The sequence below is a fragment of the Phytophthora cinnamomi genome, assembly GCF_018691715.1.
Source record: "Phytophthora cinnamomi strain GKB4 chromosome Unknown Contig102, whole genome shotgun sequence".
NCBI lineage: Eukaryota > Oomycota > Peronosporomycetes > Peronosporales > Peronosporaceae > Phytophthora > Phytophthora cinnamomi.
Window position 1 is genome coordinate 3,589 of NW_027151035.1, and position 13,111 is coordinate 16,699.

The following is a 13,111-nucleotide window of genomic DNA, read 5'->3' on the forward strand; positions in this document are numbered from 1 at the left end:
GTTGTTTGTACGTTCACGACGCGCTTCTCGGTCTTTACGATGGCACCTGTTGCCAGTCGTACCTCCAGAAGACTTCGAGGTACATTTACTTCCTCGAAGTCAAGACTCGGTAAACTCCGCAGTCGAACAAAGTTGTTCGACGCGCCCAAATCTACCAGAGCGCGAAGAGAGTTGCTCGCTCTCTTCGACGTTACCTTCAAGATGACTAGGTTCGGCCTGTCGTCTTGTTTCTTGCATAGCATCGCCACGACGGCCACCTCCAGGGGGCATGGGAGCTGTGCACTCCCGTGCAAAGGGACCGATCCTTCCGCAACGGAAGCATCGCACGTTACCTCCCTGCTGCTGGTAACCAACAGTTGTTGCGTTCGAGAGGTCCATTGGTTCCGGACCTCCCGTCCTCGCTACCGGGTGCGGTTGCGGCCTCGGCGCATTTGCATGGAGTTTAGCCTGCCGCAGGCTAAGCCCTTCTTGCATTGCGAGAGTAATCGCAGCTTCGAGAGTACTCGGGTACTCTCGGAAGAGATAGGTCTTCACGGGCCCATCTCTAAGTCCTTTCATGAACGTGACGACCTTCGTCGCCTCGTCAATCGGGTTAGTCACGATATTTGATACCAAGTATCGTGCGCGCTGCGCGTGAGCATGGACGTCATGCTTACCCTGCTGAAGGTCGAGGAACTCCGCCCTCGACCGGAACTCGTTTTGCGGGGGCTCAAACGCTTGTCTGAGCTCCTCTTTGAATATTTCGTACGTGCTGAAGCACGTAAGATCGGAGAGTCGGCGCCCATACGTCCAACTCCTCGCTCGTCCGCCAATACATGACATGGCGAACGCAACCTTTGACAGCGGGTCGACGATGCGTCGAGCCGCTATGGCTGTGTCGAGATCGACAAGCCACCGGAGGAGAGGCTCGCCCTCTCTTCCCACGTAATTGCTTACGCTCAATTTCAAAGATTGAGCACGCGGTGTCGTCCCTGACGACGCTGTTACTGAGGAAGCAGCATCACGCTGCTCCTTCATGATGAATCCTAGAGCAACACCATGTTGCTCCGTCGGCGATAGCGTACGCAGCATCGTAGCTATCGCCGCTTCTCCAATGACTGTTGACTGTCGTTGGAGGGCTTCCCACTCTGGGTCAGACAGGTGGGGGGAGTCAGCGCGTGCAACATGCGTTGCAGGCGTATTGGAGCTCTCCATGGGCACCTCCGTGCTCATGTGGTTCTCGGCTCCGCGTTCGTACTCCTCGTACGAACGTCAAGCGGTCGGTCGTTGGACGGACTACAAAGTGCTACCAGGTGTAGTGGGTCTAACTTGACTCACTACTTTAGCTTACACGTTGCGCTACGTGTATGAGGAAGCGTAAGTACTTAGTAATTACTTGAGTTAATTATATTTGAATACACAAATATAATTTAAATCAGATACGATTCCAATTGACTTAAATTAGGTAAAATGAGAACTGTATTGTTTGTAAATTGATCTTCCTCCTAAATCTGCTAAAACTGTTTAGCATCTATGAAAGGGGTTGGCAGCGGCTGGCTGTCAGAGCCCCGCCAATATGCACGTCTCTAATTGGTAGAAAGATGCTGCTTTCTACCAATAGGATCTTTGGGTAGGTGTGGACCACTCATTGTGGTGGCCCACTTCAATGTATCCATTGGTGTGGCTTACACCAAGGTGAGGAAGTATCTAAACCTTTTAACAGATATCTTATCTGTTAAAATCACAAGTGGCTTGTAGCCACTTGTGCGTGTAACCCCGTTACACACCTGCTGTGCATCGCCAGAGGTATCGTCGTGCTACTTCCGTGATTGTGTAGTTCTTGTGTCGGTAGTTTGCTCGTCTAGAAGGACGTTGTGGATAGCTGAAGACTCAGGCTCCTGTTGCGCTTGTTGAAGCTGTTGCCTTAGGTGGCTGTTGTTCTCTCGCCGGAGGCATGGCTATCCACGAGTATTCGTTGTGGATCGCTTGGGTCCGCCTCCGCAGACACGTTTACCATTTGTTGGTGCAGTTTCGGCTTACTGCACTGCCTCCGTCATTGCATCGGCCTGGCATTTTAAGGCAGTGGAGGCACACAGATGGAGCAAGCCGTAACCAAACAACACGCTCACCCCAACACGGTCTTTCATTGCTTGTATGGTTACTATTATCTCGGCTACACACGGTCCGACTTAGCACGCATCTACAACAAGAGTATCAAAACCATTGGGAACTGGATACGTGTGTATGAAGAAACCGGGACCTACGAACGAGCTACAGCGCGGGTAGCGACAATATTCACTTTGGAGCAACGGCAGTGGCTTCGCCACCTTTTTGAGCTGAGACCACTGTCATATCTGGATGAAGCACAGGAAGCGTTCAAGCATCACTATCAACTCACAATTACAAAGACGACTGTGTGGAGAATCATCCATGATTATGGATTGACTTGGAAAGTTCTGGAGCGGTGAGCTATTCACATTAAGGAGCGTGATATTTTTCGCTTTGTGGAGGAGCTGAGCCATATCAATTGGAGTCACGATAATATCGTGTTTCTGGACGAAGTCTCATTCGATAACCGAGACATGATGCGTAAGCGGGGTACGCTGTTCGAGGCCAAAAGGTTGTTGTTCGTGGCGAGTTCCAGCGCAAACCTAGGTTGTCGCTGCTAACATTTGTCGGTTTCAATGTCAATATTGACTACTACGATACTATCGGGATGTTTGATCGGGCGGAGTTCGTGACATGTTGTCAAGACTTCGCGTACTCCAAAAGATCAGGCGTTCGGCCCTACCCGAGATCCAACTCAGTCTGGATATTAGATGGAGCAACAATTCACCGCCACCCTGAAATTGTCCACTACCTGAGAAGCATCGGTATTGTACCAATCTTTCTACCGGCCTACGGCCCATTTTTTTAATCCAATTGAATTCGTGTCCGGCTACGTGAAGAGAGCTTTTCAGCGATTTTATGTGGAGTCTGGTGACCGTGATTTACGTCCGTTCGTAGTGGAGACGTTCAGCCGATTTGAAAACGCCAACATAAGTCGAGTATTTGAGCATTGCGGTTGGTCGGTGCAAGGCACTTTCAATCCTGCAGGGCCGCTATCGTCAGAACAAGGAACAGTTACAGGAAATTGGGGAAACGAATCAGAGCTTAATGGTGCAGGAGACGATTTCTTCGGATTTCACGCGCTAGATTTGCCTGCAGGAAGTGAGTAGAGCGAAGACGAAACAAAATAAAAATTGCAGTGGCTTTCTTACGCATATCACATCAACTTCAGCCCTATTACTACGTCGTGACGTATTCTGCTATACTCGTCGATACGCGTAAGCTCATTCGCCCACATGCACCACACGACAGCCGATCCATCGTAACTCGCCCCCCACTGCTCCTGTAGATGCCTCACTACCTCTCGAAGTGTGACCTCCGCTGCTGCACCAGAGCGGTCGGTCTCGGTCGGGCGAATACAAGCCTTCAAGAACGCTTGACGGTCCCAACTCCGCTTCCGTACTCGTAGATCAGGAGCGTTACAGTCTTGTCGTGCATCAGATGTAGCCAGGTGTTCCAGTCCCCCTCTGACTTAGAGCTATCGATGATGTGCTTCTTGACCTTGAAGACCATGAATTTTACCCAGCTCTCCCTCGAAGCGGCCTCAATAGTCCACGATTCATTCGCCTTCACTGCCCGCCCCTTGACGTGAGAGCTCAATTGCTCCCATAGCTTCTCCAGAATGTCCTGAAACGAAGCTCCAGCAGCAATGAAGGGGTACAAAGCTGTACCAGAGGTGTCACGTTCGGTGACACCTCTGATTCCTTTTTACTATCGGCTGCACGATCAGGCGGTAGATGCTTGAGATTACAGGCGTGTAGACCTCATTTGAAACAGGGCTGCGACGGCGCTCCGGGTACGGGGACACTCGCACACGCTCCTGCGATTCTGGGGCTGGGGACGCCATCTTTGAGGACTGACAGCTTTCTTGGAAACCCGGTGATGTTGTATATGCTGGTTAGTGGTCGGGCGATTGGTCGCGCGATTGGGCTCGGGCGATTCAATGAATCGTCTGAGGAAATTTGAGTAGAACCCACAATATTAATAACCAATAGAATATTTTGCTATGCTGATGTGAATTACATAAACTGAGTAGCAGTCCATAAAAACACAGACTTCCACATATATGGCTTAGAAACGTTCTGTTTTGCTTGCCCTTTCCAATCTATTTTGTACAATCATGGATTTGCGCGACTTCATCACCCACAACGACGTGTCGGATCTGGAGATTCGCGGATCGGTCCGCGTCCAAGCACGCCTCCTGTGGACCGTGAAGAAGACCGTCCACACGTTCCGCTTCCTGCGTGTCTACCTCGGCAAGCGGACGGAACTCGAGCCGCTCCATGAGCAGCAAACGGTAAGCGTCAACTGCCGCACTGTGAAACAGCACACGAGTCGATCCTCTACCTGTGATGAAACGCAGATCTATCGGGAGGCTCAACACGATAACCCATACGAGGTCAACCAGTCCCACATAACCCTTTTGCTGTACGACATCGCAGCCGAGAACCCGAATCTCCCGAAGCCGGGAGATATCATCTCGTTCGACCCCTCCAAGCTACGCATCTATCGCAATTGCTGCCAGGTAGATACGAATCCCCGCCACGTCGTGCCGGTGACGCCTGCGTAGCATCGCCGGCGCAGCTGTCAAGCGCACGCACGATCTCGAGCCCCCACCGCTGACACACAAATCATCATTCATCCATTCATTCATTCCTATCCCCATGCATTCACTGTAGTCAGCTTTCTCTGTTACATCGCTCAATGAACGCCTACTCTGTCTTTTAACATAGTGGTGGGCATGTGCCGCGGTCGGAACCACCTCCAAACACACACCATGAAGAAAAACGACAAAAATCAGCTTGAGCATACACACTTCCATCACCCTGATAACCGCTAATTTCCCCCTGCGAAGGGTTCGAACTGCGAACCCCGGATCCTCCGGTCCGGTAACAATGAAAAAGTGGAGCAACGTTATCGTGCGTCACTTGCTAAAGAACGAGAAGAAAAGAAAGTGTGAAATCGAGACCAAGTCGCACTTCAGAAGGAAATGACCTGCCATTTCCATGCTTAACGAATAGAAAGTTTTCAACGGGTACACCCCCGCAGTTGAGGAATGAAATCAGATATGTGATATGGCGCGAGATGTGACGTGCCGTGCACTAGTCCTAGAGAATGGACTACGCGACGTAGCAGAGCTGCGAAGCGTTATCGCTGACATGAAGTTGCAACTAGCTTCCTACATTGCGTGTGGAACGACCTAGCATCGCATGGAGCAGTGTGCGAAGCAGTTTGTCGAGCCAATACAAGGTAAGTTTAGCGACTGTTTCGCTTTACTTTCTTCCTTATGCCACCTCTAAATGATGAAGGGATTCCACAAGGCTAGAGGAGTCGAGCTCGGCGAAGACTTGTTCAACTTCTCGGAGACTCGGAACAATCTATGCCACGACAACAATGACGCCAGTGTGACAGCTGTCCCCCACCGCCATTTCCAGTCGTTCTGCCGAAAGACTCAAGCTATCATGGGTGACTTGCACTTGGCGTATTCGCAGTAGCTTTCTGGTTTCATTTTTTTTCTCTCTTAAGCAGATTATTATGGGAGATCGAAGTCAGATAACCCGATAAAAAACCCGTTATCATTACGCTATCTAATCATTACGCTATTGAGTCATTGCGCTATTTAACCAAAACGTCCTTTGTTATGTTGTGGGCAGGCTGAAACACCTCGCGCGCCATGCGGCCTCGACAGAGGAGTCGAGATGCGCTACTGTGCAGGCTTCCAACTACTGGTCAAGTTGAAGTTCGTTCGCTTTAGTGACGCCTCGTGTCAGTGACGGCCCCATCAAATAATATCAGGGGCAGAGGCGCATTAGTCGATTCGATCAGACCCTGTCGAGGCTGCTATCCCTCGATATGGCGACGAGCGCGCGCTGGCTGCTGGGCGGGCGCCGCCACGCCGTGGTGGAGGTGCAGGTGCCCGCCGGTCCGCTGGGCGTGCTGCTGGACGGCGACGACCTGGACCGGCCCGTGCTCGAGGGCTTCGCGCCCGTGTCGCCGTCGCGCCCGGGGCAGCGCGGCGCCGTGGAGACCAGCGGCCGCGTGCCCGTGGGCAGCCTGCTGCTGGCCGTGAACGAGTACGACTTCGCGGCGGAGGACCTGGGCTTCCAGGAGGTGGGGCAGGTGCTGCGTGAGACGAGCCACCTGCCGCGCACGCTCCGGTTCCGCGTGCCTCTGGCAGACGACGACGGCGACAACGACGTGCCGCTGAGCCATCAGTTCGCGCCCAGGAGAGGCCCCCCGCCAAGAGAAGAAGAGGAGGAAGAAGAGGAGGAAGAAGAAGACGACGAGGAGGAGAAGGTTCCAGTGAAGAGACAGGTGCAGCAACAGAGCGGACACGTTCACGTAGACGTTGGCGGTGACAGTTACAGCCACTTGCCGTTGAGTCAGCAGTTTGCACCGCATCGAGGGCCTCCGCCACGAGAGGAGGAGGAGGAAGGCGAGGAGGAAGAGTTCGAGGAGGAAGAAGATGAAGAGAAGGTCGAAGAGCGGGACAATGCTGTCGTGTCGGGGAGCGGGTCGTCGTCGGCTGAAGACTCGTTCCAGGAGATTCAGGTCGCGGACGCGACGGTGGTCCGGGACGTGGTACTGGCCTCGGATGCGCGTGTGGCGGAGGACCAGTCGAGCGAAGGCAGCGCGAGCTGGACGCTGACGGGGTCGAACCTGGACGGATCGTCGAGCACACCACTGGCGAGCAGCGTGAGCTCGGCGTCGCCGGAGAAATTGCAGCAGGTGGCGCCGCTGGAAGAACCGCGACCTGTGGTGCAGCAAGTTCAATCACCTGCGCAGCCGAAACGATTGTCTTTGGAAATTGACGACGTTCCTCCGTCGATTCCGAAGGAGTTGTCTTTTGGTACGATGGCGGCTTTAGCGGAGACACGTCATTTCGATAGTGACGACTCCAGCGACGACGAAAGTGGAGACGAAAGTGGTGAAGAACTAGGAGCAGGAGGTCAAGGCGCCACTCAAGAATCAACCTGGAAACCCGCTTCAGCTCCATCCAAGAAGACGAACGCTTTCTCCCCCGAGCATCCCGAGGAATTGTCTCCCCAGAAGCCGCAACAACCGTCACCTGTTCCGTTGTCCATGGCGTCAAATGTGTCATCTGGCACCATTGCAGCATCACTCATGGCTCAGACAAACCAGTTCGACCGTGATGATTCGATTGAGGAAGATGCCGACGCGGAGTACGTGACTGCTGTAGCACCTCCTGGACCGTTGGGGTTGAACCTGGATGGTGGTGTGCTGGACTGCGCTGTTGTGATGGGGTTCGTGAAGTTGCGAGATGGTTCTAAAGGTGCGCTTGAGCGTAACGGAGATATCGTTCCTGGTTCAGTGATTGTACGCATCAATGGCGAGGACCTGTCCAATGCAACCCTGAATGATGTGCGAACGAAACTTGGCGAGCTCGGCCAACAGCCTCGCACCATTGTATTTCGCTTACCTCCGCGAGAGCAACAGCAGTCCAGTGTGCAGCGCCCTCCTGCGATGCATCGAGTTGTAACACGTCCTGTTTTTGAGGAAGACTTTGACAAGCGCCGCAAATTTGAGTTGGCGCTCGTGATGCACTATGACAAGACAGCGTTACGACGCCGCGAGTGTTGGTTCTGTATTGACGCGAAATGGATGGCTCGGTGGGTGGACTTCGTTGCTCGAGGTGGGCCCGAACCAGGTCCAATTACCAACGAGAACCTCCTCCACCTCGATTGGCGCAAAATGCTCGCTCACGATGCTCCTGGCCGACCTGACACCGCACGCGAAGGACTAGTTCTTCTCAAGGACTATCGAGTGGTGGCGCCGATGGTTTGGTGCTTATTTGCTGAGCTGCATGGTCTTGGCGAAGCACCCTTACTTCCACGGTACCTGATGGATATTTACGCCGAGGCTCTAAGCGACGGTGAGGTAAGTAACATACTTGAAGTTCCTCGGCCCAAAGCGACTGTGCTCGCCAATGACTTGCGCGACAAATGTCTCGTTCGCCCGAGCAAGAAGCGCTAAATTGTGGTCGCGAGCGCGGGTTTTGTCACATCTGTACACTGTAGCGAATATTCATTCATTCCATTCATATACTGCGTGTTGTGAGCGCTACGTTTGAGTATGGTCGTCTTTCAACCAGCTGAACGACCAGCACCTGATGCAATAAAAACTGAATCAGCCGCCACAAGACATTCCGGCAATTATCAATGGTTCCTACAGTTTTGCTCCAGCGAGTGTAAAAGATCCACATGGCTGGACCCGAAGAAGGTGTCTAGTGCGATCACTTCTAGCATTGTAATTGTGGAACTTGAATTTTGCACTGAATTTGAAACGTAAAGCGCATTGAAGACATCTACATTCAAAATCATATTCTGTGGCATCAGGTCAAATTCTATGTCCGGAAGTATTTTGATGAGAGGAACGTAGAACTATTGAGTCAATGGTCCAACACACGAGAATCCGTAAAGATATGCCGGACAGATAAATGTGAGTAGCACGTGGCAGACAAGAACGATAACATAGCTTATCAGTTCGCGGAGGATCTGCGTATCTTGCTTCAGCGAGCGTCCTAAACGACACCCAAAGCACGCAATTAGTACATGTACAACCAACCACGCCGGAATCCTCTCTACCAATGCAAACGGAAGAGGGAATCCAATAATTCTGGACATGGTAATCATAATGCAATGGCACCAGCTCTAGATATAATCGACATGGATATGACCTTCACGGAATAGAGTTTCAAACCAAGGACGTTGATCTGGACTGCTCCAAGATCGACCGCGCCATGAACCTAAGTAATCGACGTCCGAAGAGCGAGCACTACGTAAGCGCTCATGCATGGTGTACAAGTCAATGAGCTTCGAGGTAGATGAGACTGCGCACCAAAATGTCTGGGGCTTTGTCGTGGGTTCCCTTCAGCCCTATCTTTTATCTTCCATGCTTCAGCCTGTTGTCACAGTGACGATGCTAGAAGCTTTCATCGCAGCTTCCAGGTCGCCAGCCGTCATGGATACTCTTTCCTGTAGTAGAATAAAAACAGTAATATGATAGCAATCAGCATTAAACAATAATGTACCTCTAGAACTTTAAATTACTAAAATGCAGAACATTATGTATAACAATAATTGACATTAAGGTGGCGCCAGAACCAATTTTGCTAATAATAGCAAAGTAAATTAATATTTACAATGATTATACATAATTGTTGTTTAGGTTAATTTAGCAATTATTTTATGGACGAATGAACTCAGGCGGCAATATATTTTTCAAGTGCGCGTGAGGGTATTAGGCGGTTAAACGTGGGGTTGAAATTCGCCGCTGGTGAGCAGCGTGAGCTCGGCGCCGCCGAAGAAACTGCAGCAGGAGACGAGACAAGAGGAGTATGAAGGGAGCTCACTTGATCCTGAACAAGGTTGCTCCTTGTAGTGGTGCCTCGCCCCAGGTATATTTCGGAATGAATTAGTTTGGATGTTTGCTAGAAAAGCTGGGCTAGCCTAGTATGCATGAGTCGTTTCGTCTTTTGTAGCTGGAGGGGTCGCTGTAGTCGTCGCAGGTCGTTATCGTCGCCACTGCACTCATCGCAGGTGGCGCCAGCACTTGCGATGTCCAACAGTCCTCCTCGGCCGAGATGACTCATGTCTACAGCTTGTTTGTATGCGGGTTGACTACCTTCAGCATGACCATGTTGCGTTCATGCAGCGTTTTGCCGAGTGGCTTCGCGAAAATGTCGGCCTTCATCAATGTGGTAGGGCAGTAGGTCACCGTTATCTGCTTCTTGCGGATGGCGTCACGAATGAAGTGAAATTTTATGTTGATATGCTTCATGCGTGCAGTCGTCACATCGTTCTCCATGTTCTTGATCGCGCTCTGATTGTCGATGTACAAGTCCATATTATTATCTTTGCCGTGTAAATCAAGCTCATCCAGGAGCTGCTTCACCCATAAGCAGTCTTGTACTGCCGTCGCCCCAGCGATGTACTCAGCTTCGGCTGTAGAGAGTGCGACGGTAGACTGTTTCTTGCTGTACCACGCAATGGGCATGGCGTTGATGGTGAGCAATCCTCCTGAAGTCGATTTTGCGTCCTTGCCCCTGGCCCAGTCAGCATCGCTGAAGATGGCTGCTTCAATAGTGTATCGTGGTGCTTGTGGTCGGGGAAAGTACAACATCACCTCCCGTGATCCTCGCAAGTAGCGCAGGATACGTTTGACCGCAGTCCAATGAGCCGCCGTGGGCCTCGCTACGAAACGTGCCAGGTAGTTCACTGGCATGGTAATATCGGGTCTAGTGCAGTTGCTAATCCATAGTAGAGACCCGATCGTCTCCCGCATGCTGCTTGTGTCGTAGAAGGGCTCACTGTCTTCTCCGTTCAGGTCCTTAGTCGACTCCATCGGCGTAGTCACGGGGCGGCTGTTCTCCATGCTACACTTGGCCAGCAAACCGTCAATATTAGTTGCCTGGTGGAGGTAGATGCCTCGGTCGCTTTGCTCAATGTTAACTCCCAAACATTTCTTCGCTGGACCCATGTCCTTGATCTGGAATTTGTCGGCGAGCTTATGCATTGTCCAGTCGGAATCGTTTTCACGCTGGCTGACGACCACCACATCATCGACATAGAGGCCTAGTACCGTTAGTTTGCCCTCATGCCACCTAAAGTACAAGCACGGGTCAAGTTGGCTCCTTTTGAAGCCAAGTTCTAGCAAGTAGTGGTCAATAGTATCGTTCCACAGCTTGCCGCTTTGTTTTAGGCCGTAGAGGCTTTTTCGCAGCAGTAGACATGTGCCCTTGGGGATTTGAAGTCCGGCGGGGGCTCGCATGTAAATGGGTCGGTCGAGGTCTGCTCGTAGGTATGCATTAGGGATATCACCTTGTCGAATGGCGGCATGCCACTGAGATGCGAGGGCCACAATGAATCGTAGACTTGCGATCTTAAGTACGAGTGCAAAGGATTCGGCGAAATCAATGCCAAACTTTTGAGTGAAGCCGCGAGCCACAAGCCGCGCTTTAAACCGTTCCAATTCACCTTTGTTGTCGAACTTGATCTTAAATACCCATTTTGCACTAATCAGGTTTCCATCAGTAGGGATGTCCACTATTTCCCAGGTAGCGTTCTCTGATATCGCCCGGAGCTCTTCTTCTATTGCCTGCCGCCACTCGTGCCAATACGGGCTGTTCATGGCCTCCTCCACGGTTACCGGTTCTTTAATCTCGTCACGCTCCAGTTGAACTGCAAACGCTGTACCCTCGTTGAGTACGATAGTAAGCAGAGCGGAGGCTGGCGTGGCAAATTCATCAAGGAAAGATTGAGGAAGACGAAAGTCATCGCGGGACAGTGCTCGCGCACCTCGACTCAGGCCAAAGATGCGCTGAATTGCACGAGACGTCAGTTGGTGCTGCTCCTCAGGGCTGCCAGATCGTGTGGCCCCACCATTACCACCCGGTGGGCTGGTGTTTTCGAACTGCAAACCATCAGCTTCCTCCTCCGCGCCATTGTTTTCTGCGTCGACAGTGTCCATGTATCGCCCCACAGCGCGCGAGTCCAGACGATCGATGTTCCGGATATGTGTTGTCGAGATAACCCGTTTGGTTCGCGGGATGAGAACACGGTACGCTTTCTTCTTGAGGTCGACACCGATAACAACTCCTTTTTCAGCACGTTTCTGCGCTGATCGCTTCGTTGCATGAGCAACATGGCTCGTACACTTTGAGCCAAATTTTAGGATGTGCGAAACACTAGGTCTTTTTCCTGAGAGTGCCTCAATGGGAGACGCGTGGTCGGCGTTCGCTCGGGTCGGCACATAATTGCGAATGTAGCTCGCATAAAGAACAGCATCGCCCCAAAATCGCTGGGGTAGTGCCGAAGCCCATAGCATTGCTCGAGCCGAATCCATAACTGTCCTATGAAATCGTTCTGCCTTTCCATTAGACGACGACATACCCGCTTCAGTTTCTTGGTGGAGGATACCTCGATTACGCAGGAACCGGCCGAGTCTGGTGCTACCAAATTCACCACCACCGTCTGAGCGAATCACTTTTACTTTGATATTGTGTTGACGCTCAAACTCACTTACGAAATCCTCTAGATGTCCTTCAGCGTCGCTCTTTTTACGGAGCAGGTAGACGCGGTTGTAGTTTGTAGCGTGATCCACAATTGTCAAGATGTGTTTGTGACCGAGACGATCAGGGGCCATGTCTGTCTTCAAGTCTACGCACAATGTGGCACCAGGTTCATCCGTTGGAGCAGATGTGGACGTATCCTGCTTATTCTTCGCACGTCGAGCTTGCTTCGCTTCAGCACAGTTCATGCAGAAATCCACCTTGCGATTAGAAGCAACCATGCCTTCAACAAGGTTCTTGTCAATCATGCGTACTAGGTCCTGGTAGTTCACGTGACCCAACCGTTCATGCCACTGCTGGAGCGTAGAGGTCGTCATTGCTGCAAAAGAGGCCGAACCTTGCTCGATTCCTACCGACCAGAGACCAGTTGTGGGAGATTTTCCCACTTCAGCTGCAATTTTGCCCGTCTTAGTCGTAATTGTGCACTGCACTTTTCCAAAAGTGCAAGTGAATCCTCGCGTGGTGAGTTGGGCCACTGAAATTAGGTTGCGATCTATGCCTTTTGCGTAGTACACGTTTTCTAGTAGGACTGTACGTGGCACTCCTTTCGCCATCGTCGTGATGACAGTCTTTCCCTTCTCAGTGGCGGCGACGAGATCTCCATTTGCAACTCGCACCAAAAGGAAAGCTGGCTCGATCGCGAATAGTTGTTTACGGTCAATGCAAAGGTGGTGAGTAGCTCCAGAGTCCACAGTCCAAACATTTCTTGTCGAAGTAGCAGTGCTTCGCTCAGCGTCGCGGGCTGCGACCCAAACGTGGGCTTCGTTATCAGAATCACTGGATGCGCTGTTTTCGCTATCGTCGGTGGCAGCGATGTTCGCACTTCCACTGGCGACTAATTTCTTTGCTTGTTCGACGAGTGGATACGTGAAGATCTTGTGTCCAGGCTGGCCGCACACATGGCAGCGAATTTCACCTCGATTCCCAGTGACA

General features: G+C 51.7%; 2 protein-coding genes across 3 annotated transcripts; both read left to right on the forward strand.

Moving 5' to 3' along the window:
- Positions 1-4,207: 4,207 nt before the first annotated feature.
- On the forward strand, positions 4,208-4,657 carry IUM83_07816 (Myosin-I heavy chain; the record flags this gene model as incomplete). 2 transcript variants are annotated; one of them, XM_067932142.1, is made up of 2 exons in its annotated part: positions 4,208-4,384; positions 4,451-4,657. In XM_067932142.1, the coding sequence occupies 2 exons, from the start codon at positions 4,208-4,210 to the stop codon at positions 4,655-4,657; spliced, it is 384 nt and encodes a 127-aa protein (XP_067782954.1). The 2 variants fall into 2 exon arrangements, with proteins under 2 accessions (XP_067782954.1, XP_067782955.1); XM_067932143.1 differs by having other exon boundaries at positions 4,496-4,657.
- A 1,283-nt stretch (positions 4,658-5,940) lies between these two features.
- IUM83_07817 (uncharacterized protein) lies at positions 5,941-8,082 on the forward strand (the record flags this gene model as incomplete). Its single annotated transcript, XM_067932144.1, has 1 exon — positions 5,941-8,082. One exon carries the CDS (start codon positions 5,941-5,943, stop codon positions 8,080-8,082), a length of 2,142 nt encoding a protein of 713 aa, XP_067783000.1.
- Positions 8,083-13,111: the final 5,029 nt, after the last annotated feature.